We start from the raw sequence: 21,523 nt of genomic DNA, 5'->3' as shown, positions 1-21,523 counted from the left end.
ATGCCAAGGCTGGGTCACTGACTAGACAAAGCAGGCAGCTAAAAGCCCTTGATTCATTGTGTATCCCTTTGTTTGTGGTAATTTGCCTGGGTAGAGACCTTTGAATCCACCCACTCCACTGAGTTCGAGTTGACTGATGGAAACAGAGTATAATGACTTTACAGTTCTGCAAGCTCCACACAAGCACAGAACTGAAATGTAGGCCCTTGGGTCAAGTCCTGCATTATGTCGTGTGTCAAAATGTAGCTTTAATACCAATATTTAGTTTGTTGATAAGGTGCATACCCTTAAATTACCTAGTGTTCAATTAATTAAAGTCACAAAAAGTGAAAACATATCAAGAGTCGGGTAGAATTCCAGTAAAGGCTAATCTGTTGTTTTTGGGGCTGTAGGCAAATTTGAGATGTGCAGTCTGCTGTGTGAGCTGCGCTTAAGTGTCCAGACATACTGCACAAGTGCAAAGAACAAGGGGTCAGTAAAGACCACAACAGCTTATTTATATCCCAGAGCCCCTTAGTGGGTCACTGTGATACAGCTTCAAGAAAATGTAAATGCTTTGACTGTGGAATGAGAGTCAATTAATACATTTGTGCTCAAGGAGTGTCCCAGTTTAGTGGTTAAAGTTAAGGACAAGCTGAGCCTTGATGCAAACTGTTCAGTTGGCTTCAACATCTGCACAGTAGCTGCAGGATGATACCTCCAGGTGGTGCAGTAGAGATCGATAAGAAGTCAGATGAAGAGAACCTCCTTGACAAAACAAGAGCCTCAACTTCCTTACAATACAGGCCCTGGTAAAAACAAATGATCGCAAACACACCTCAAAGTGCTATAAAATGCTTTATTACAAAATTGTGAACATATGCCTCAGCAAAATGTTGTTCAGGCCCATTTAAACCCGACCGAGTTGCATAATTTTGATAGCTTTTAAAAACAAATGTTCTCAGGGTTTGCATAGAGCATCATTTGACATGAAATAAACGTCATGAAGCAGGTGTAACCTTATGGAAGAATCATGTACAACAAGTGTTCTGAACAAATAAACACTAAATCATACAAAAGATCTGCAAAGCAAAACTGTATCTGTTGCAAATAAAGTTCCTCTTGCAAGGCACATCCGTTGGTATTAGATACTTAAAAAGAGACACATTCACACCGACGGTCTTCAGACATTTCAAAAAATATCAAATACAGTCGCCACACGCGGTGGCCAGTTATGCTTAGTGTATCAAGACATGTTGAGACGTAAAATGAAGATTTCACCAGCTGCAGATGACACTGTGCTTCATCTCTAAACTCTGGTCATTCCCTTGACTACCTAGGAGAAGTGTGCAATTCATATATCACAAAAAAAAAAAAGATTGTGCACAACAAGACAACATGAGACGTACAATTGTGTGCAGTGTTTAGAAGAAGGAAAGAAAAAACAGCAGGCAAGACGAGCCTTTCTGAAGCTTTGTTAGCTTGCTGTGAAAATCTGAGTAATAATTTTTGGCCTCATACTGTAGCATAAGCCTGTTTCTTACATGTAATCTCAATGCAACATGTGAAACATTAAACATATCTAGAAAGAGTTTAACACAAGCACTTCGCAGTAATCTAAGTTATTTTTTTAAGTAACAAAATCTGTATTTGCTGACCAAAGAAAAATTTTCAAAGATCATTACAGAACGTCTTTGGCAGAACTCTTGAGAAAATAAAGAACGCTACAATTGCATTACAAGATGTACAATAATAAACAGTGTTTCGCTTTCACTTGTGATCATATAGAATAGTGTAAACAGGCATAATACCACTGAATATATCTTGCGTGTGCTGCTGAGCGTCGGCCTATACTGTACTTGTAACAACTCCTCAGATTTCATGTGCTTATCCTAGCAAAGGCGAATGAATGATAATAAAATTATCAGTACAAAGATACAAAAATGTCTCCAGAAAATCTAGTTATTCAAATTTAACTTAATGCGTCTAGAGGAGGCCAAAAACCAACCTTGCATTATATGTAATCCAACCTCTAATCAAAACATACAGTATATATTCCTGGGATTTGTCAAAATAAGCTTTAAAATAAATTTTTTACACACTTTTAGAAAGAAAAAAAAAAAAGACGTCCCCAGTAAGAATCTAACCCATAACTCGCACTGATAGTCCCACTGTTTACATTCTACCAGAACAGCAACTGTTACAGACAGGATATGGGACTAATAGAGAAGCTTCACCCATATTAGTGTGACGGGCACTGATATCATAGCTCTGATAAACAATATATCTGTCCTTTCAATGTCCTCCTGGACAGCTGGATGGAACCAGCATCGAGCAGAGGAACAGTGGCCCTTCTCTTACTGGTACCAGGGAGTCTTCCTGACCCAGTGGAGGGTGAAACCTGCATCTGTCCGGATCTTAATGGAAGCTGCCTCGGCCTCTCTGACCGTCTCCTTCACAGACTGCATCAGGTTCTGAGCATTGTGGACCAACATCTCAGTAGCCTGCAGAAGAAATGAAGAGATAAGGTGATGAAGGAAACTATAATAATCTCTTCTCAAAGGCTTTTTGGAAATGATAAAGACTCTGCTCACCTGCTCTGACTCCTCTTCACTGATGTTGGTACGACCCAACATGGTGGCCTTGACTGTGGACAGGATTTTGAGCTGAGTGCTGATGGTGGGAATACGCTCGCACACCTGAAACAAGATCAGAAAGTCAGGCGAGGTCAAACAAACCAAACCCAAAGCCACACGCAAAACTCTCTGATAAGGATGACTGCGCTGACCTGGAGCAGGTTGGTCCGGATACGCTTGTCAGTGCACTGCTTGGCCACCTCCTTGGCCAGCCGTGTGACCTCATCAGAAGCCTTAGCGATGTCCTTGGCGCACTGGATGAGAGCACGCTTGTTTCCGCTGCCTCCACGCACCAGACGGGACATCTCAGCCATGAGCAAAGCCATTCGCTTGGCTGCACCAATGATGTCGTTTCCCTACGAGGTACGACAGGTACACAGGCTCATTCAGTAATCCATCCATGAGTAGCGGTGGTTTGCTATTACTGTTAGCCGTGCTATTGATTACTTCCGCTTTCCAAAACTGGAATTGGCTAAGTCTGAACTAGCATACTGCAACATAAATCAATTTAAAGTTTCATACTGCATACCACTGACAAATGCGGTTTGCAGTATGTCGCAAACACTCCAACTGCCGACTACGTTCACCAGTAATATATCGTAGGCAGTTATGAATACAGCCATCTGAAAGCCGAGGATTTTAACATGAAAAGTCTGTAACTGTGTTTAACAGTGTTGACTTACTTTGCTGGACCATTTGCGGGCTTCATCGTGGAGCTGCCTGGCAGCCACCATCATGGGCTCGTTCACCATCTCACCAGTCTGCTCAGGGAACTCCTCATCTTTCTCCTCTGGGGGAGGAGGCCTGGGGGGAGGTACCTCACCCTCAGGAAGAGGAGGTTTGGGTGGTGCTGCCTCATCGTTAAGCTACGAGGACAAGTTCAAGTAATTATGGTTAGGCTGTGTTAATACACAAGTCATTCTGGACACTAAACCAAAGCAGCCTCAGATGATTTGCCAAATTAAAAGTTGTGCTTATCCGAGGACTTACATTAAGCTGATCCAGTTCAGGAGGAGGTGGTGGTGGGAAGTCTGGCTCTTGGGGCTGGAATGCCTCTCTGACTTTTGCCACAGCACCAAGAATCTTATAACCTGAGTCCAAAAAGCCCTTCTGAAGACCTGGGAACCACAAGACAAATATCTTTATCACAGGTGCACATAAAACATAATCCTAAATCCCATTAGCAACATCACTTACTTGGATCCTGGATATTTCCAGCCACTGCTTTAGCATCCATCACCATAGGAGAAATTGTCTGGCTCAGTTCATCGGATGCAGCCTTCACTACCTCCCTGAATTTAGGATCCTCAGAGTTCTCCACCTCTCGCTTTGCCACCAGGAGGATACGGTTGGCTCTGCGGGCGATGCTGGTGGCACCGGCAACCAGCATCTGAGGCTGGTGGTTGGACATGGCCAGACGACACTTTTCCAGGTCCTTCTTGATGGCCTCCTCTGAGGCATCCAGCAAGGATTTGGTATCAATGGCTTCGTCCACCAAACCTAAAGATTTATAAGATGTTAATAAAGGGAATTACACTCGGGGGTATGGAATAGGGATCACCTGTAATCAGGGAATCTACAGCATCTTTATGGCACCTCACCTGTCATCTTCTCCACATTGTCAATCCACTGATTCTTCATGGTTTCAAAATGTTCATACGCAGCCTGATTGCCAGGGTTTCTCAACAGAATACGAGCAGCAGATACCACCTAAAAAACAGTTCGAGTCATTGATTGTCAGTCCAACGACTACAACTAAAGACTTGGCTCAAGAAGCGGAAAACACTTAAGCTCTGTGACTGTTGATGCAGAGTGGAGGGCAGACACAAACAGAAACAGATATAAACACTAAACCGTTACATACTTGCGGTGTTAAGTCTCTTGTTGACTTGACGGCAGCCTGGATTCCCTCCACTGTGCTCTTGTTGGCAGTGCCGACAGCAGCAGCCTTCTCTGCTGTGGTGCCAAGCTTATTGGCGTGGTTCTCAAAGTTGGCAGCCCTTTCATCAAAGACCTACACATGATCAAATAAAACAATTATCCAAAAGGGCTCGTTAGCAATAATACAACGCACTGCCAATAAATATAACCGAACGAGGCTGATGGCAGTGAGATCACAGCGAGGAGCAGAGTGACTGTAGAGCTGACCTCATCTCTGTTGGGGGCGTCCAGTGGGGCGGTGGCAGCCACTGCCAGTAACTTGATGGGGGTGGTGGTGTCGCTGAAGATGTCTGACACCTCCTGAGTCATCGCCTCTTGCATCTTCCCTTTCAGGTCCTGGGAGGAGGACAAACAGATGTTACGACCAGTCAGCACACTCACAGTGGCTGACTAAGATTACAGATACACACGTGTTACATCAATTTTGTCCAGATAAATCTTGCTGATCTCGTAGATTAAAAAATACTAACTCTCCATGAACTTCAACATCCTCTGAAGTCAAGTGCTGCATGAACCTGTCCCTATCTGGCCTCTACACAAGGCAGACTTTAAGGGAACTGTGAAAAGCTTGTTTCAGAATGACATAACTTTAGGAGATTTGGAGAAGTTTTTCAGCATGTAGCACGTAATCTTTCAACTTATCTGAAAGACTGAAAACCCCCAAAATACAGATCTGAGATTTCCATTATTTCTCAGATCTTTAGTAGTTCATTATAACCAGCAGAGGGGGGTGTTTCTCTGTCTCTGTGTATGGATCATGATCTATCAAAGTGAAGCCACAGGTCTGAATGACTGTTGACCGAGAGCCATCTTACTTTCAAAGCCTCCTGGAGCTGCTGGGCGATAGCACGCGCCTGAGGAGAGTCCCCTTCCCCGCGGGCAGCCAGGTCGGCCAGCTGGGCCATGAGCTGCTCCACCTGCTCGCACTTACCCAGAAGCTCCTGCCTGTACGGGCCTGGCAGAGCATTGGCCAGCCTGCGGCCCTCTGCCACCAGCCCGCGGATGGCTGCCTGGCCTAAACACAAGACAAAAGACATATGCATGAAGATTCACAAGAAACAATATTTTGCTATTTAACATTGTGCTGTCACCTCTGGGTGCATTAACACAAAGGACTCATACACATGCTGCCATCTTTTATCGCCTAGAGACTGCAAGGCTGGGTGCTGGTTGCTACTCTTGTACCAACTTTAAAGGGAATAGAGGTAGGTTACTTCTAGATTTTCTTGGAATCAGGACATGAATATATTCTTTATATCACTTCAAAATTGTTTTAATAGGAGTTTTTAATTCTTATCATGCCATATCACATCTTTCTTTTCCCTGCTAACTTATCCATCATCTACATTATGTCGTCAAACTGTGAAAAATGCCAATTACAATTCCCATGGTTACATTTTCAAGCAGTTGTTTTGTGCGCCCAATAGGAAAATCCTCACATTTGAGAAGCCTCAACCAGAGAATGATTGCCATTTTTGCTTGATAAATGATTTTAATCCAACACTAAACTGAAAGTTGTTAACTGTTTCAGCATTAGTTAACTGTGAAGTGTGTTTTTAAGGCCAGTGTTGACCTTGGCCGCCTCCTGCAAATAGCTGCCCATTAAATGCTAGGTACTGTTGGTATTTTACTGCGTGGTGGTATCAACACTTGCATGGAAAGAAAGCCATAGCTTCTCCTGTATTATTTCATGTTGTTCCTTTGAGGTAAGCCTTAGATCTATTACACTGTGTGGACCAATCATTCTTACAGCAGCCAGCCTACAGCTCTACTGTAAACATGTAAGACGATGTCCAGGTTCGAGAGGAGACAAGCCAAAACCAAAGAAAGAAATAACAGAGTTGGTAGAATGTTGTGGAATGTTGAGTACAGTAGAAAGCGACATGTACACAAAGTGTCTGGTCTGGTTTTTTAACCACAGGAGCAGTGGAAGGAATGTGAAGGAGTGTGAGGGAAAGATAGAGAGATGGGGGAGTTGGGGAGGACAGCAGCCAGACTCACCCACGCCACTGTCATCCATGGTGGGATTGTCAATCCAGCGCTGCGCCTGCTCGATCTTTCCCTCCAAGTGAACAGCTGCCTTTGCAGGCCTGCTGTTGGCCACAGCTTTGTTGGTCTTGGACTGCAGGTTCTGCAGAGCTGTTGCGATCTGTTTCGCCAAAGCTCTGGCCTCAGGAGTGTCACCTTTACCCCTATAAGGAATTAAAAACAGCAAAAAAGGTCTGTTTTAATATAAAGATATGGCTGAAATGAGGCCTGTAAATGGCCAGCTATAGTTAGTGAGCACATAGCTGTCAATCAGTTTGATTATGAGTGCTTTCTTAGCACCAGTTTAATGGCATGGACCTGCACTTGTATAGCACCTTTTTAGTCTTCTGACCACTCAAAGCACTTTAAAACTACATGTCACATTCACCCATTCACATAAACATTCACACACTGGCAACCAAGGTTACCATACAAGGTGCAACCTGCTACTCAGCTTAAACACACTCAGACATCGATGGATAAGCCATCGGGAGCAATTTGGGGTTCAGTATCTTGCCCAAGGAAGACACAACATGTGGCCTGGAGGAGTTGGGGATCACACCACCAATCTTACAATTAGTGTATGACCCACTCAACCTTCTGAGCCACAGCTGTTTCCTTCAAATATGGAGTACTTTTAATAAAAATAAAATGAGTGCTTTTTACACTTCCTGGTGCAGAGCAAAATTTATGTATTTGTTAATTTATTATTGACTTTAATGGCATGCTATAAAAGTCAGGCTCAGACTCAAATAAATAAATAGATTTATTGCCTTATTTAGTAAAGCTAAAATTGATTTCATTGGCGTATTTCTGTATTTATTTATGTGATATTGACTCAAATGGCACTCCATAAAAGTACAGTTCAGACACACATAAACAAGAGCATAAAATGATGCAATATCTGCAGCAGTCAGGAACTTACTGTCTTCTGAGATCAGACAGTTTGGCAGTCATGCCAGCGATCTCTCCAATAGAGCGCAAGATGTCATCTCTTTCTTTGGGGTCCTCACACATGTCTGCAATCTTTTTGGCCTCAGTGAGCAGAGCCTTGATGTTCTCTTCTCCCTCTGGGCTGCCATTAGGGTCTGCTAGCCAGTTCTGCAGGGGCGGGGAACGCACACTGAAAACACCATCAGAAACTTGTATTTCAAGGTTTGAAGCCAGACAGGGTTAATGACTCACCTGTGCTGCATCGATCCTCTTGGCAATGGCCTGCTTGGAGTTAGTCATGGCCTCCAGCTTGCGAGCAGCATTTTCCACCTTGCCAGTTAGCACGTCGAGCCCCTGGGAAACCTGCTGTGCCTTCTGCATGGCAGCTGGGGACGCGCCCTGACCTCTGGGGTGGACAAAGAAAACACATGAATACCATAAACGGCAGCTCGGCTATGCCTTTAAAGGCCACACATGCACACTCCTCTGTTGGTTTACTCAAATCCTTAATCCTTCTGGTCCCCCCCTGTTTAAGAATAGCATTTCCTAACTTAAAGCCTCCATTACCAGACAAGGCTCAGAGGCGTCTCTCCATTTTCAGAGCAGTAGCTCAACCAGGGGTTAAAGCAGATTATGGATTAATACCAAACAGCTGTTTTTAATCGAGCGTGACTCAGGGTCCCTGGTGACAATCAGATTTCATATCAGAAGGATATCACTTCCACTCTTACACACAATAATCCCCTCTAATGTGCTTACTGCCTTACACTCCCTACACTAAAGGAGAGAAAATCAAACTACTGTGTAAATGGAGCATTTATCAATAAAAATTCGATTACAGTAACAGAACATGAGGATATCTAATGAAAGGATGGCATGCACTACATGAAATATGAGGGGAATTGTCTTGCGATAAGTGGAACACAGACACACAAAGCAATGTCTTACCTGGCCCTCATCTCTGACACCTGGTCAGTCATCTGGCCCAAGGTCTTGGCTGTGCCCAGGATATCTCTGCGCTCCTTCCCAGCACACAGTTCTCCAACTTTCCCAGCTTCATCAAGGATCTGACGGATGGCCTGCTCACCAGCGTCCCCTAGAAGCATGACACATCGACAGCGTCAATACACACAACAAGATTATCAGCCTGGAGATGTGATGAGCAGCAGAATGAATAGGTTAAAGGGTAACTTCGATATTTGTCAACCTGGACCCTATTTCCCATGTTTTTGTGTCTATGTGACTAATGGGAACATCAATTTTTGAAAGTGGCTCAGGACTGAGTGAGACTGCTGCAGCTGACAGCTAAGAAACAAGCTGCAATGTGCTCATTTTTGCCACTGACAGGCTCAGATTATTATTTTAAGGAAAGGATCCTACAGAGTTAGATCTCCAAGTTAAAGAGTAAGATCCTTTTTGTTTAACCTGAAACAGCCCTAAAATCTCTATCCCCAAACCCACCGGACTCCATTTAAATTAACAGTCATTTTAACATCATAAAACACACTTTATTCAAAGTTGACAGAAACAAAGAAAACTCGCAGAAACTTCCTCAGTTTGTCTTTCAACTGTTCCACCAATTACAAACTCTGATTCAGCTGAAACAAACCCTTAATCCACCCAGTTTGATGTGAAAATATGCTGGTTCTGTATGCACTAAAATTACTGTTTATTTCAATGGAGTTTGGTGGGTTTGCAGATTGCGATCTCAGGGTTGTTTCAAGTTCAACAACAAGGATGTTACACTTAACCAAGAGGTCTATCTCTGTAGGGATGCTTCCTATGGTTGTCAGACGCAAAAACAAGTAGTAGTGGTCTCTCTTAATATTGACCAATTTCAAAATTTGTTGTTCCCGTTAGTCACTTAGACACAAAAACATGGGAAAATGGGGTCTGGAGAAATACCAAAAGTACCCTTTAAGGTACAGAACATGGATGTTTGTTACCTGGTTGAGCGTTTGGATCCCTCAGCCAGTTCTTCGCCTGAGCCATCTTTGAGTCGATAAGCCCCAGAGCCCTTTTCATGGCCTCTGTGTCCTTTGGGTTTGAAAGACAGAATGAATGAATAACTTAAAGGGAATCAATGCAACCAAAGAAAACTAAAAAATGAGCCGATCGATGCCCTTAGTCATTCCATGTATACACATTCTCTCTATATATCTCTACGTGATAATAAGACACACTGGAATCTCATTGTAATAATTATATTCCTTTTAAGAAATAAGGTCATGACTCATTAAAACTGGGCTTGGAGTATTTTTCCTTATTCAAAGTTTTTTCCTTAGTGAGTTGCACGGTCAAGCAGCGCTCGAGGCTCTCGTCATCGTTCTGATCAAACCCAATGGTTTAGTTATTCCAGTACAAGAAACACACAGCAGAGTCCATGTGCAGCATCGCTAACACTTGTCAGGCACAACCACGCAGCACATGCCGTTGCCATCATTCTTCTACACAGTCAATAATGAGCGTGTCATGTTATGAAAGCCAAATGACTCTCCGTTGTATCTCAATCAGAGCGGATGGAAATACAACATTCTGTCCAACTGTGGCCAACTCGACAATGAGTCCACTCATTGCCAGAGTCTGCAAAACAAAGCAGAGTCCTGTAGGACACGGAGCAAAGCAGGAGACCGGAGCGCATGAATGAGTGCTTAAGTGAGCTTATTTTTCATGGTACGAGAACAGAAATACAGAAAACACACATTATTGTCCTTCATATATGCAGCTTGTATCTACATCACCTAGTTCAGCAAGCGTTTCATAGCAAATTAAGCTGAATAAGAACAAACCTACACTGCTTGTTTTCAAAGTATTTGTCACATAATACAGTGGTGGAAAAAAGTTTTCAGACACCCTTAAAATTTTACACAATCTCAAATATTATCATGAAATATTTGTGGAAAAATCTTTTTTGTGTTTCAAAAGGTGTGGCTGCATTAGACAGATACAAACAAATACAAATTATATTGTTTTGTTTATTGTTTACAAGAAAAACTAACAAAACTAAATTCTTGACAGTTTCAATATGTCAGTTCTCAACATTGTCGGTATCAAAGTCAACAAGTAACAGAGAATGTGTTCAAAACTGAACAAAAAATAAATAAACCATCACATCATCAAATTAATATTTAGTAGTCCTGCCATTGGCACGTAGTAGAGCTCTAATCCTGGCTGGCATGTTCCCCACGAGCCTTTCACACTGTTGAGGGGTAATCTTGTCCCATTCTTCTTGAATTACTGCTTTTAATTCTTCTAAATTCTTTGGTTTATGCTTTGAAACAGACCTTTTGATAATCCACCACAGATTTTCAATGAGGCTCATGTCCGGTCCGGGGATTGAGCTGGCCACTCTAAGACCTGGATACTGTGCTCCTGCAGCCAAGTTCTACTGGCCTTGGATGTGTGGCAAGGGGCATTATCTTGTTGAAACATCCAGTTTTTACCTCGACGGAACAGTGCACGCAGAAGGGAGCATGTGGGTTTGAGAATGGTACAATACTTGGTAGAGTTCAATGTGCCATCACAGACAGTGAGATGACCAACACCAGCAGCACTCATGCATCCCCAAACCATGATACTGCCTCCACCATGCTTGACAGTAGGTACTGTACATGCTGGAGATAATGCTTCGCCTGGCCTTCTGCCCTCACATTAGTAGGAGGAAGATAAAGCTGGAAACTGGACTCATCTGACCACAAAATCTTCTTCCAATTCCTGGCTGTCCAGTTCTTGTGTGCCTGGGCCCAACGACGCCGGGCTAACCTCTGTCTCTCATTGATCAGGGGCTTCTTGATAGCCTTGTAGGACCTTAAACCATGATCTAAAAGTCGGCCACGTACAGTGCAGGTGGAACACTGGACACCAGTTTGGTTTGACCACTGCTGCTGAAGCTCCTGTGATGTCATTCGGCGGTTTTGCCTGCACATGCGGGTCAGTATGCGGTCATTTCTTGCTGAAGAAACCCTTGGACACCCAGATCTTGGTTTGTCTTCCAAGCTGTTGGTTCGTCTGTATTTCTGCAGAGTGTATCCAACTGCTGAAATCTGCACTTCCTGGCTATCTGGCGGCAGCTGTACCCTTCCTGGCTGAGAATCTTTATCTTCAGGCGTGTTTCCTGCGTTAGGTTCCTTGTTTTAGCCATTTTTGTGTCTGAAGAACTTTCAAATGTGCTGGTTTTATGTAGACACGAAGCTTGGCAACAAAAATTGTGTCTTTTAATAAAAAGAACGACCTTCATCACTGGTACCAAAATGACCCAATACTCAAAATTTCTTATGTATTTTTATGGAACCAATCAATTTTAAGTTTTTAATGGCTTTTTTGGGATTTATTTAGTATTTTGGCTGTGACTGTACTAAAAGAAATTGCACTTGAAGACTTAAGAGTGATTCTTAATGCAATATTTCACACATGCATGGGGTGTCCGAAAACTTTTTTCCACCACTGTATGTCTGAGCCCTCACAATAATCCCTCTGTCAAAATAAAAGAGAACAAGTATGTTTATTTAAATAACTGGGAGTGTAGAGTAACACCTGAACAAGGGAAGAGAAAAAACAGGAAGTACAAAGGTGTGAAGTGATGTCACAGTGCTGTGTGGGTGTATTAGTTGACTGTTCAAACTTGTGCAGCAGCTGTTCTGTCTGTAACTACCTGTGTGTGTGGGTGACAAAGCCAGCCAGTCAAGTAAAGATGAATCGATAAAGGATCTCAAATGCAAACACACATTACTACAGCCTATATTCAAACACAGAATGGAATTACTCAAAAATTAGACAAGGTGTGATTCATCGCATTAGTAATAGGGATTATGTAGAGTGAGAGGGCACATTCAGTGTTCATGGAAATAAGATTTGTGAGCAGACAAGGCCAAATGTCTTGGATTAAACCTGAGAATTAGTAGGGATGCACTGATTTTGAAATTGTGGGCCGATATCGATACTGATGTTTAAAATAACAATTTGGATGACAGCTGATACCGATGTTTTTTTGTTGTTTCATTTCCTTTCATACTAAGAAAAATTAGATTTTCATTATAACAAAATAATTGAACAGCTTAACAGTCTTTAAATGAGCACAGATTTAATCATAGAAATGTACGAGCCAACCTTTAATATAGCGTTTTTTCCACATGAAAATATTTTTAATAACTGCTTCAAAAGCCTATAACATTTCCTAATTCCATCTCTATAATCTATTTTACATTTTCCCTTCAAAAAATCTATTTATTTAAGTTAACTCCAAAAGCAATTGTTCACAAGATTAGATTTTAATACATCATGCCTTTGCAAAACACAAATTTTTTACTTAATAGAGCCTGAACGTATCCTAATGTAACTAAATGCAACCTCTGTTATCTGTTACTTGCAGCCACTGACTGCTAACAGCTAATGTTACCTTGCTCTCCTCCTGCCCATTTTACCACAGATTCATTGTTCACCATGTAAGATTATCAGGGAAACAATCGGGTGCATCCTCTGACGAGATGATAGTGAGTTTACGTCTTCCTTTAAGATCTCTGTTCGTTCCAAACACATTTTTTACAGTCCTCATAAAGACACTGGTCTCAAACCCTACTTATAAGCCTGTTTAAAACTGGTGTGACACAACAAAAAACACATCGGCCAATCTTAATTGCTGGTAGCCAACAAGGTGAATATCAGCCAACAAAAAGGTGCATCCCTAAAAATTAGCAATTCATACAACGAAATCCATATCAGTTTTTCTATGTGCTCTCCTCCAAAGGATGTTAAATGCAAGTAGGGATCAGGAAAATGCTGAGAGACTTCTCATTAATGACACCCAAATCGATACAGCATGAGTTGGGTCAATCAATAATCAGACAGGTTGAGGACATGCACATGGTGAGGTTTAAAATGACACAGGAGGAGGACACACAGATGTTGATACATGTTGATGTTATGAAGCAAAACAAATCAAAAAAGAGGGGTAAAAAAAATCAATCAACATTTCAGCTATTCAACCTGCTTAGCATTTCTTCAATAAACACCATTCCATTGGCAGTCCGATAAATTCAAACTGCTAATTTACTCTATCGATACATAGTCAACAGTTTAACCTCACGGCTGCCTTGCTACGGATGAGCACACAATGGCACCACAAAGCACAAGACAGCACACACATCTGTCAGACATGCCGCTTCACAACCAAGGGGCGAGAGAGGTAAGGCTTACCTTCTACAGGGGGTGAAGGGAGAAAGAAACGGTACAAAAGAAAGGAAGAACGACATAAATACAAATGTTGAACTGGACATACCAACTGAGAGCAACAAAAAAAGTGTCAACAAAGAGAAAAGTGGCACATTAAGGAGCCATTTGGAGAGTGTCGGACAGGACAGGAGCAGAACGTGCAGAGCAGGAAAACATGAAGAGCCCAAAAGATTAACCAGCTACACAGAGACACAGAAAGATAAAGCATTCCTACGTTCATCACTAACTGTATGTAAGCTTGAAATAAAGCAAAAGCATTTTTCACACCTGTCACCCTTGAAATAAGATCATCCTGATGAAACAAAGTGCATGCCTTGTTAAAAAAGAAATGAGAATAACATCACTTCATATTCTCTCCAGTCTGCAGCCTTCTGCCAACGGCATTCTGGGAGTGTGTGAGAGCACAGCAGGTTGCAGATAAAATTCGCTCATACAAACACTGCTTCCAGCTGTGATCCATGAAGAAAAACAAAGCTTAAACACTGAACAGCTCAAGGAGCAAAGCAGTCTCTTGTTCCTCATGTGTATTTATAATAACTGCGCATGTGACTTTGATGGCCAAAAAGCATGTAATTCATGGCGCGTACCTTGTTGGCCCAGGCATCCTCGTCCCAGGACGTCAGCTGCAGCACTCTGATAATCTCGTTTATCTCGGCGCTCATCTTCTCAAAAGTGAAGTTGCGGTTCTTCAAGGCTTCCTCCACACCCTGGCTGCCAGACGTCTTGGTTGTCACAAAGATTTTGATACCTGAAATATAAAACAGAACTCACATTGAACAATATTTCATCCCCAAAACACTGACCAAGAATACATCGAGCCAGCTAGTTACAAAAAACGAATCAGATAAAAATTCCCCGTGTGATTACCTGAGATGAGGATGGGCAGCAGCTCTTTGACTGTGTTCATGGAGTTGACCAGCATCACACGGTGCTCCTGGTGTGTCAGCTCCTGCTGTCGCTCATCTATCATTTTTGCCATCTTCGTCATCCCTGGGCACAGGCAGCAAAGCAGAGGTGGGAAGGAACTAAGTACATTTACTCGAGTAATATATTTAAAGTGTAATTTTAAGATAGTGGTACACAAATATTTCCATTTAAGACATGCCAGAGGTTATTTATTTTAAAGACTATGATTATAAACAGAGCATGAGAGAGGATCATGAAATAAGAAGACTCCAAAATAGAAAAACTTCCCAAATCTTACAAACTTTGAATATAGGGCTTTAACTTGTAATTGAGTATTTTTGTATTTCTCCTGTTGCTTAAGTTTATAATCTGAGTTCTACTTTTATTTCAGTTTTATTCACTGAAATGTTCAGGGCAAACATGAATCTGTAGTTCAGTGTCTAAGTTTCAATGCCCATTTCAATTTCCTATATACCTGTATACGTGGAGAGATAGCAGTAGAGATAATAAAAATTAACTTAAAAAAAAAAAAAAAAACGTAGAAAAATAATACTGAAAATAAAATCAGAAAAAATTAAACTAAATAAAAAAACTAAAAATAAAAACATAAATTAATAAAGGAATAAATTAAACAAAACAAAATAATAATGATGTTAGGAAAAATAAAAATTAGTTTAAAGGATTTATTCAAAAAACAATAATAATAACAATAATAATAATAATAATAAAACTTCACGAATAAAGATATAAATATGAATTAATAAATAAAGATAAAAAATTAAATAAAATAGTGGGAAGTAATGGTAAAAAAATAAATGAAAAATAATTAACTTTAAAAAAGAATCATACTACTACTACTAATAATAATAACAGTAATAATCACAATAATTACCACAATAACACTAACACAAAAATAACAATACTACTACTACTACTACTAATAATAATAATACTACTATTAATAATAATAATTACATTTATAATACAACAAATTTAAATATAAATATGATTACCATCTCTCTATTTTATTTCAATTCTATCTTTATTTATTTATATTACTAAGTAAGAATAAATAAATAAACACTTGATGCTAACAAAGCAAAAACTAAATGTTAACTCCAGCACATTCACGCCCTGAATCTGTCAACTAAGACAGCAAAACATCTGAGATACTGTCAAGGGAAGACATCAGCAGTGTAATCTTGTCACCACTGTATCAGAGGACTGACCTGGTCCCAGGTTCTTTGTGTATGTGATCAAGTCCTCCATAGACTCCACCACCTCTGCCACTGCCAGGTACTCCAGGATGCCTTTGCACACACGGATTATTTTGCGGACCTATGATCATGACAGGATGAGACAACAACAAAAGCTAATTCAAAAACAAAGTTGAATTCCCAGAGTGGAGTGATTATGCAAAACCAGTCCCCCCCCCCTTCCATTCACATCCTCTCTAATTACACCGTGATAATGCTGCCTACTGACATTCCAGCCTCTTTGTCCTGCTTCACTCTGGCTTTATGTGGACTGCTGGAGTCACCACTCCACTATACAGAGCCGTCCCTGAGCTGCACTGGAAAACACGATGCCACTGCTGACTGATGACTCCTGCTGAGTCCTGCTGACTGCTGCAGACAGCGCTGGGATGCCTGATGTCTGCTCCCAGAGAGCTGATATGCAACTTTTCTTTATATTTTACTCTCCATCCCTGAGAGGAAAAGACAGATGGCCCTGATAGATAATACTCCTGCCTGGCTCAAGATTTAGAAACTGTTTGTGTAAGAAATATGGAGAGTTCCTCAGACATGTGCGGCATATTTATCTACCTCTCTGTCTTCTTTATAAGCATTATGGTACCCGAGGGGAATGCAGGAATGGATACTGTCCTTATAGCAGAGGAGCGAGAAACTGCAGGCCTCTGCCATGCTCAAGTGTCCATTAAGAAGACACTAAAGCCCTTTCAGCTCAGCTGCTGCTCAATGAAAATCAATGGTACAACCTTTACCACAGTTACAAGCTATATTAGCTATGTTCTGTCCATTTCTCAACCTCTGCTGCCAGATACAGTATCTTTTACAGCATGACCAATACTGGATTTGGAAGGCTAATATCATTTATATCTGAGGATGATAAAAATGTGATTACAATATATCAGTTATATTTACTTTTTAACAAACAAGTAAGCATAGCAGCATACAAATTTGGGTCTTAAGGATATCAATATGTCTGGGGCAGGATATTTTACATGGCCGGGCTCTATATTTTACTCTTGCAGCCTTTTTTCACACGTATTTGGCTGTGTTGGTGTACATGAATTTGTGGCTTGGCATTTTTCGTTTCTGGTTGCAATGTTGCTATCAGCTTATCAGACATTCTGCTTCTCAGTTCCTGTTTATAACCAGCCAAGCAGTTACGTCTTTTTGAAGTATTTTCAGTCATGTGAAAGGTCAGGCAAATCAAAGAACATGTGAGCGCACGCCATTTTGCTCTAATGCTTTACTAATGCAGTGGGAGAACTTAAGAGCACAGAGAGGCAGAGAAATCTGTTCCTTCACCGTCAGATGGCTCAATATACCATAATTATATTCACATCAGTTACTTAAGTTGGGGGCACGACCACATCATGCATGAATGAAGTATAGTCGAATACATTTAACTGCTAAAACAGATGACCTCTAGCTAGCTGTGTAGTCTGACTGATATTTCTTTCCTGTAGCAAAGGCCCTGTTTACACCTGGTATTCATGCATCCTTAGCCGTGTGTACTCTGATGTGTAGTGTAGTGGGCCACACTGATGTCCTTGCTTATCCAACTACCTACTTTCTGTGGCTGCCAACGTAGCGCTGAGTGATTGTCTCTGGAGCAGCTCTCCTCTAGGTAAATGGTGAGTTCAATGTGAGCTAAAACAGCAGCGGGAGCAGCAGCCACTGTTTGACGGTCACATCAAACTCACACCGTCACCGAAACAGCTCGACTGTATCGTCAAACCAGTTAAAATCTGTTAGGTTGTGTTAGCCGTGGGGTGCTAACAGTTAGCCCTGTCACTGTGTTTGTGAGAGTGGACTCTCGTTATCTGCCCCTGTTGCGGAGCTCACACTCCTGTAGCAGTAGTAGTACTCCTGGCATGAAAATTAGATATGTGTTTATTTGCATACAGAGCGGGAAAGTGAGATCCGATCAAGTGGTCAATCGAGACCACTTAATGCCAAGTGTGAACAGACAGAATTAGAGCTGTCCACCTGTGATCGCATCGTCCAAGACGTATGTTAATATAAAGTGTTAACAGGTTCAGAATCTGCATTCTGACCTCCTTGTTCAGCAAACAGACTTCTGCTGGTTAACAGATTTGTTAAATAACATAAAGAATGAATGAATGAATGAATGAATGAATGAATGAAAGGTACCTCAGCCTCATCAAATGTCAAGAGCAGGTCAGAGGTCCCGGAGAGGATGCCCCGGGAACCATCGATGAGGTAATCCCGAGCAGGAACAGAGTACGGATCGGCTTTCAGCATGGAGGCTGCCTGCACCAGCTTTGTGCACGCATTCTCCACTCTGTGGACAGCAGAAAGACAATCGATTATAGGACCAGTTAAAAAACAAAAATCCTCAAAACGAGTCATGCTGATGTTACAAAGCCCTACAGAAGCCAGATGGACTTGACGCATGGAAACAGCACACTGCCTACAACAAAAACAGATGGAAGCTTGGGGATACAGCTAGCCATAACATACAGTAACTGCTGTCTAAGCAGGTCGTAGCTTCCTTTCCTCTTCTTATATGCTTTTCATCACGTTTTCAGTAAATATTAATGTGAGAACCAGAGTCTAAATCCCAGACTAAATACTTCCATACAGGTCTTCCATACAGGGGTTAAATTGGGAATTAGAAACAGGGTAGTCCTCTCTCAGGGTTCCTACACCTTAAGACAAGTTAGATTTAAGACGATGAGAGAAATTTAGGACCAATTTTACAAGAACCAAAAATAAAAAACATGGAGGCATAAATTACTTTGAGTTAGAGATAGTTTTACCCAGATGTTTACTGTAACAGAAAATGTGGGATTCCACTACATCGATTCCCACTGTGCTGAGTCTGAAAAACTTGTTTTCCAAAAAATACATAGAATCTTGTGGGCATTGCCTTGTACTGGTTTTAGCCACAAAATATTGGTTAAAACAGCCAGTTTCTGTTGAATTTGCACTTCCCCGTGTCATCCAGGGTTCAGAGACAGCTAGCTAGCAGATACTGGATCTTCTGCTCGGAGCATAGTGGCCAAAACAAATGTTGTGCGTTGCTGGTTTCACTACTCTGGTCTGCGTGACGATAATGCAAGAGGCATTTTGTAAATTATTTTTTTAAATATCTGTTAATTATTTTGAGATTTAAGGTTGCAACACCAGAAAGACTGATATAAGACATTTAATACAGATTAACGCCTGACTATTAGAGTTTTTAAGGACCCACGAGTACCCTGCTCTCTCCACCTACAGTTAAAGACTAACACCACAATTCTTCATACAATTTAATTTCCATAAATTTAGGTATTCAAAATATTTTTAACCTGACTAGATTTGACTCCAACTGGTGCTGGGTGTAATTAAAAGCAATCACAACATGAAAACAATACTGAAAATATCTGAGTATTTTTTTGATACTTTTAAGGGATTTGTTTTGGGACTTGTTTTGCCTAATGAAGGTCTATCACCTAGACATTGCAATTTAATGTATTTTTGCCATTTAGACAGTGTGTTTGTTTGCAACTTTTGATCTACTCAACCCTCTCCTATACACCTGTCTCATGAAATAGCTGTTGAAGTATTCTGCTCTGAATTATCAGAGCATAAAAATCATGTTTTCACAGAGTAGAATTGTGTGTTGTTATAGTGCTACTGCTCTGAAGAGAGACTGTCAGAAACAGTCTTATGAATTGAGCTTGAAGGTTCATTCTTGACCTTGAAAATAGTTTTCAGTCACATTTTGTGAGCTCCAGAAGAAATCTACTAAAACAAACCTAAGCTAATGTGGGGTTTTTTTTTGTAAGAAAGCCTAATGAATAAGTGAATGGACAGGACACTTCATTTTAAAGTGAACTCTTGAGTGAGTGGGATATAGGGAAGCAAGTTGGGGGCTGGTTAAAAATGAAGCATGCTTTTAACGGTTTTTATGGTTAAAAGATAGAGTGCATTTATGTTGTACAGACTGTGAAATCCTATGAGGCAATTTTGTGATGTTGGGATATATAAATAAAACTGACTTTGACTTCTTCAGCATGAGTGTCTTGTGACAGAAAAGTCAGCTTGTTCTCACAGGATGTGATATGGACCTCAGGAGGCGGAGCTCCAGTTGGCTCTGGCCCAATTTAACCCCTGTTCCACAGAAATGTGAATGATTGATTGTTGCTTCCTAGGTGCGATGTACCCGGTGAACTCCAGAGCAGAAAACACTGCAGGCTCAGCCCTTTGATTCAGCGTCATACATGCCACCTGCATTGTGTCATAACAGCCATATTGCACATAGAAACAGGCAACAAGCCAAGGACCGACACATGTTGTAGTTCCCACAGTTTACTGATTTCCTTCTGTTGCCTTCGGGCCAAATGTTGCCGTGGTAATAAAAGATCATGATAACTATTTTCCACATTATAAAGCAGAGAAAAGGGGCCAAACAAGAGGTGCTCAGTTTCCATTCTTCTAAAGCAGCAAGTCTCCTGCAGGATAAAGGCTAACGTATGTGCATGACATCCAGGCTAACGTGAGTGTGTGTGTGTGTGTGTGTGTGTGTGTGTGTGTGTGTGTGTGTGTGTGTGTGTTTGTCTTTGCAGAGCCAGCCAGCCAGCAGTGTCCTTCAGCGTGCACTAGCAAGAAACAGCCATGCATTAACCGGACCCCGACAGACACTATATTTAGTGGAGGAGACACATTCCAGCACATGTGCTGATGGATGACGACAGGGTGACGATGTGACTTCGAGGCGCCAAATGTGTTGAGCCTGACGACCTGCGCCTGCCAATGCATTTCATCCCTGACCTTGGGGGGCTCCCAGGTCCTGCCACTCCCTCCCTCAACTGTAGTGTCTCATGTAATAAGGATCGGCGGAAGACTCTCATGTGGAGAGACAGTAGCTGAGTGCAAGTTTATGATTTAGCAACAAATACATTACAAATACAACAAATACATGAATGAAACATGTAAATCTCTTTTCCTAGCTCAACATGACAACATTTCTGTGCGTGTTTCATGTTTAAACATAAACCAAAAGCAGCAGCAGCAGCAGCCAGTGGCTCTTATGTATGAGGGTATGTATGAGTTTGTGGCCCTTCTTCTTTAGGGTAAAGGAACTCCTCCCTAGGCAAAAATAGTATTTCTGTTACACCAGGGCAAGATTCAGAGGCACTTAACATGCCATGTCTGACCTTTGCTTGGGCACAACCAGCCATTACTGCAACAGATAAAGAGAGAAAGAAGAGCCAGAGAGAGGCTCGTGGGTTCCACATACTGCAGAGAGAGAGAGCTATTTCATTTGAGAGATTTGTCACTGTATGAAATTGAGGTATGCAGAGAGATCCATCTGTGCTTACTTGATGAAAGCTGGTGGCATGTCCCTTTTCATGATCTGGTCCTCCGTGGTTTGTACAGTCTCCTTCCCCACCTGAGAAACACAGATTTTTTGTGAGTAAAAATTAATCATCTATGATTTTAGGCAGAATACACTGCAAGGACATTACGAGTTAATGTCCAATCCATGAGACACAGAGGACAGACATTTCAAAACAAAGACGTGAGATGCCATTTTGTATACACCATACGGCAACTTTAATCATTGACTAATCTGCCGATTTAACTTAATTTGAAAACCTATAAGAAATTATC

The 21,523-nt window shown here is 41.4% G+C and overlaps 1 protein-coding gene across 1 annotated transcript in view; it reads right to left on the bottom strand.

Annotated features, from left to right (window-relative positions):
• Positions 1-818: 818 nt before the first annotated feature.
• Positions 819-21,523, bottom strand: part of LOC125880508 (vinculin) — a 34,649-nt gene continuing 13,944 nt past the window's right edge. The window contains exons 2-21 of the mRNA XM_049563054.1: positions 21,232-21,302; positions 18,056-18,206; positions 15,881-15,989; positions 14,613-14,735; positions 14,333-14,493; positions 9,464-9,554; positions 8,466-8,613; positions 7,770-7,923; positions 7,510-7,685; positions 6,558-6,748; positions 5,372-5,571; positions 4,764-4,892; positions 4,480-4,629; positions 4,217-4,325; positions 3,813-4,115; positions 3,606-3,733; positions 3,299-3,481; positions 2,768-2,971; positions 2,574-2,678; positions 819-2,483 (exon numbers count right to left, since the gene is read on the bottom strand). Of these exons, the coding sequence (XP_049419011.1) occupies positions 2,337-2,483; positions 2,574-2,678; positions 2,768-2,971; positions 3,299-3,481; positions 3,606-3,733; positions 3,813-4,115; positions 4,217-4,325; positions 4,480-4,629; positions 4,764-4,892; positions 5,372-5,571; positions 6,558-6,748; positions 7,510-7,685; positions 7,770-7,923; positions 8,466-8,613; positions 9,464-9,554; positions 14,333-14,493; positions 14,613-14,735; positions 15,881-15,989; positions 18,056-18,206; positions 21,232-21,302 (3,033 nt within the window). The 3' untranslated portion in view covers positions 819-2,336. The remainder of the gene's footprint in view (positions 2,484-2,573; positions 2,679-2,767; positions 2,972-3,298; positions 3,482-3,605; positions 3,734-3,812; positions 4,116-4,216; positions 4,326-4,479; positions 4,630-4,763; positions 4,893-5,371; positions 5,572-6,557; positions 6,749-7,509; positions 7,686-7,769; positions 7,924-8,465; positions 8,614-9,463; positions 9,555-14,332; positions 14,494-14,612; positions 14,736-15,880; positions 15,990-18,055; positions 18,207-21,231; positions 21,303-21,523) is intronic.

Source organism: Epinephelus fuscoguttatus, linkage group LG20 (assembly GCF_011397635.1).
Source record: "Epinephelus fuscoguttatus linkage group LG20, E.fuscoguttatus.final_Chr_v1".
Lineage (NCBI taxonomy): Eukaryota > Metazoa > Chordata > Actinopteri > Perciformes > Serranidae > Epinephelus > Epinephelus fuscoguttatus.
The sequence above is the reverse complement of the archived record's forward strand: the minus strand, read 5'-3'. Positions and strand labels throughout refer to the sequence as shown.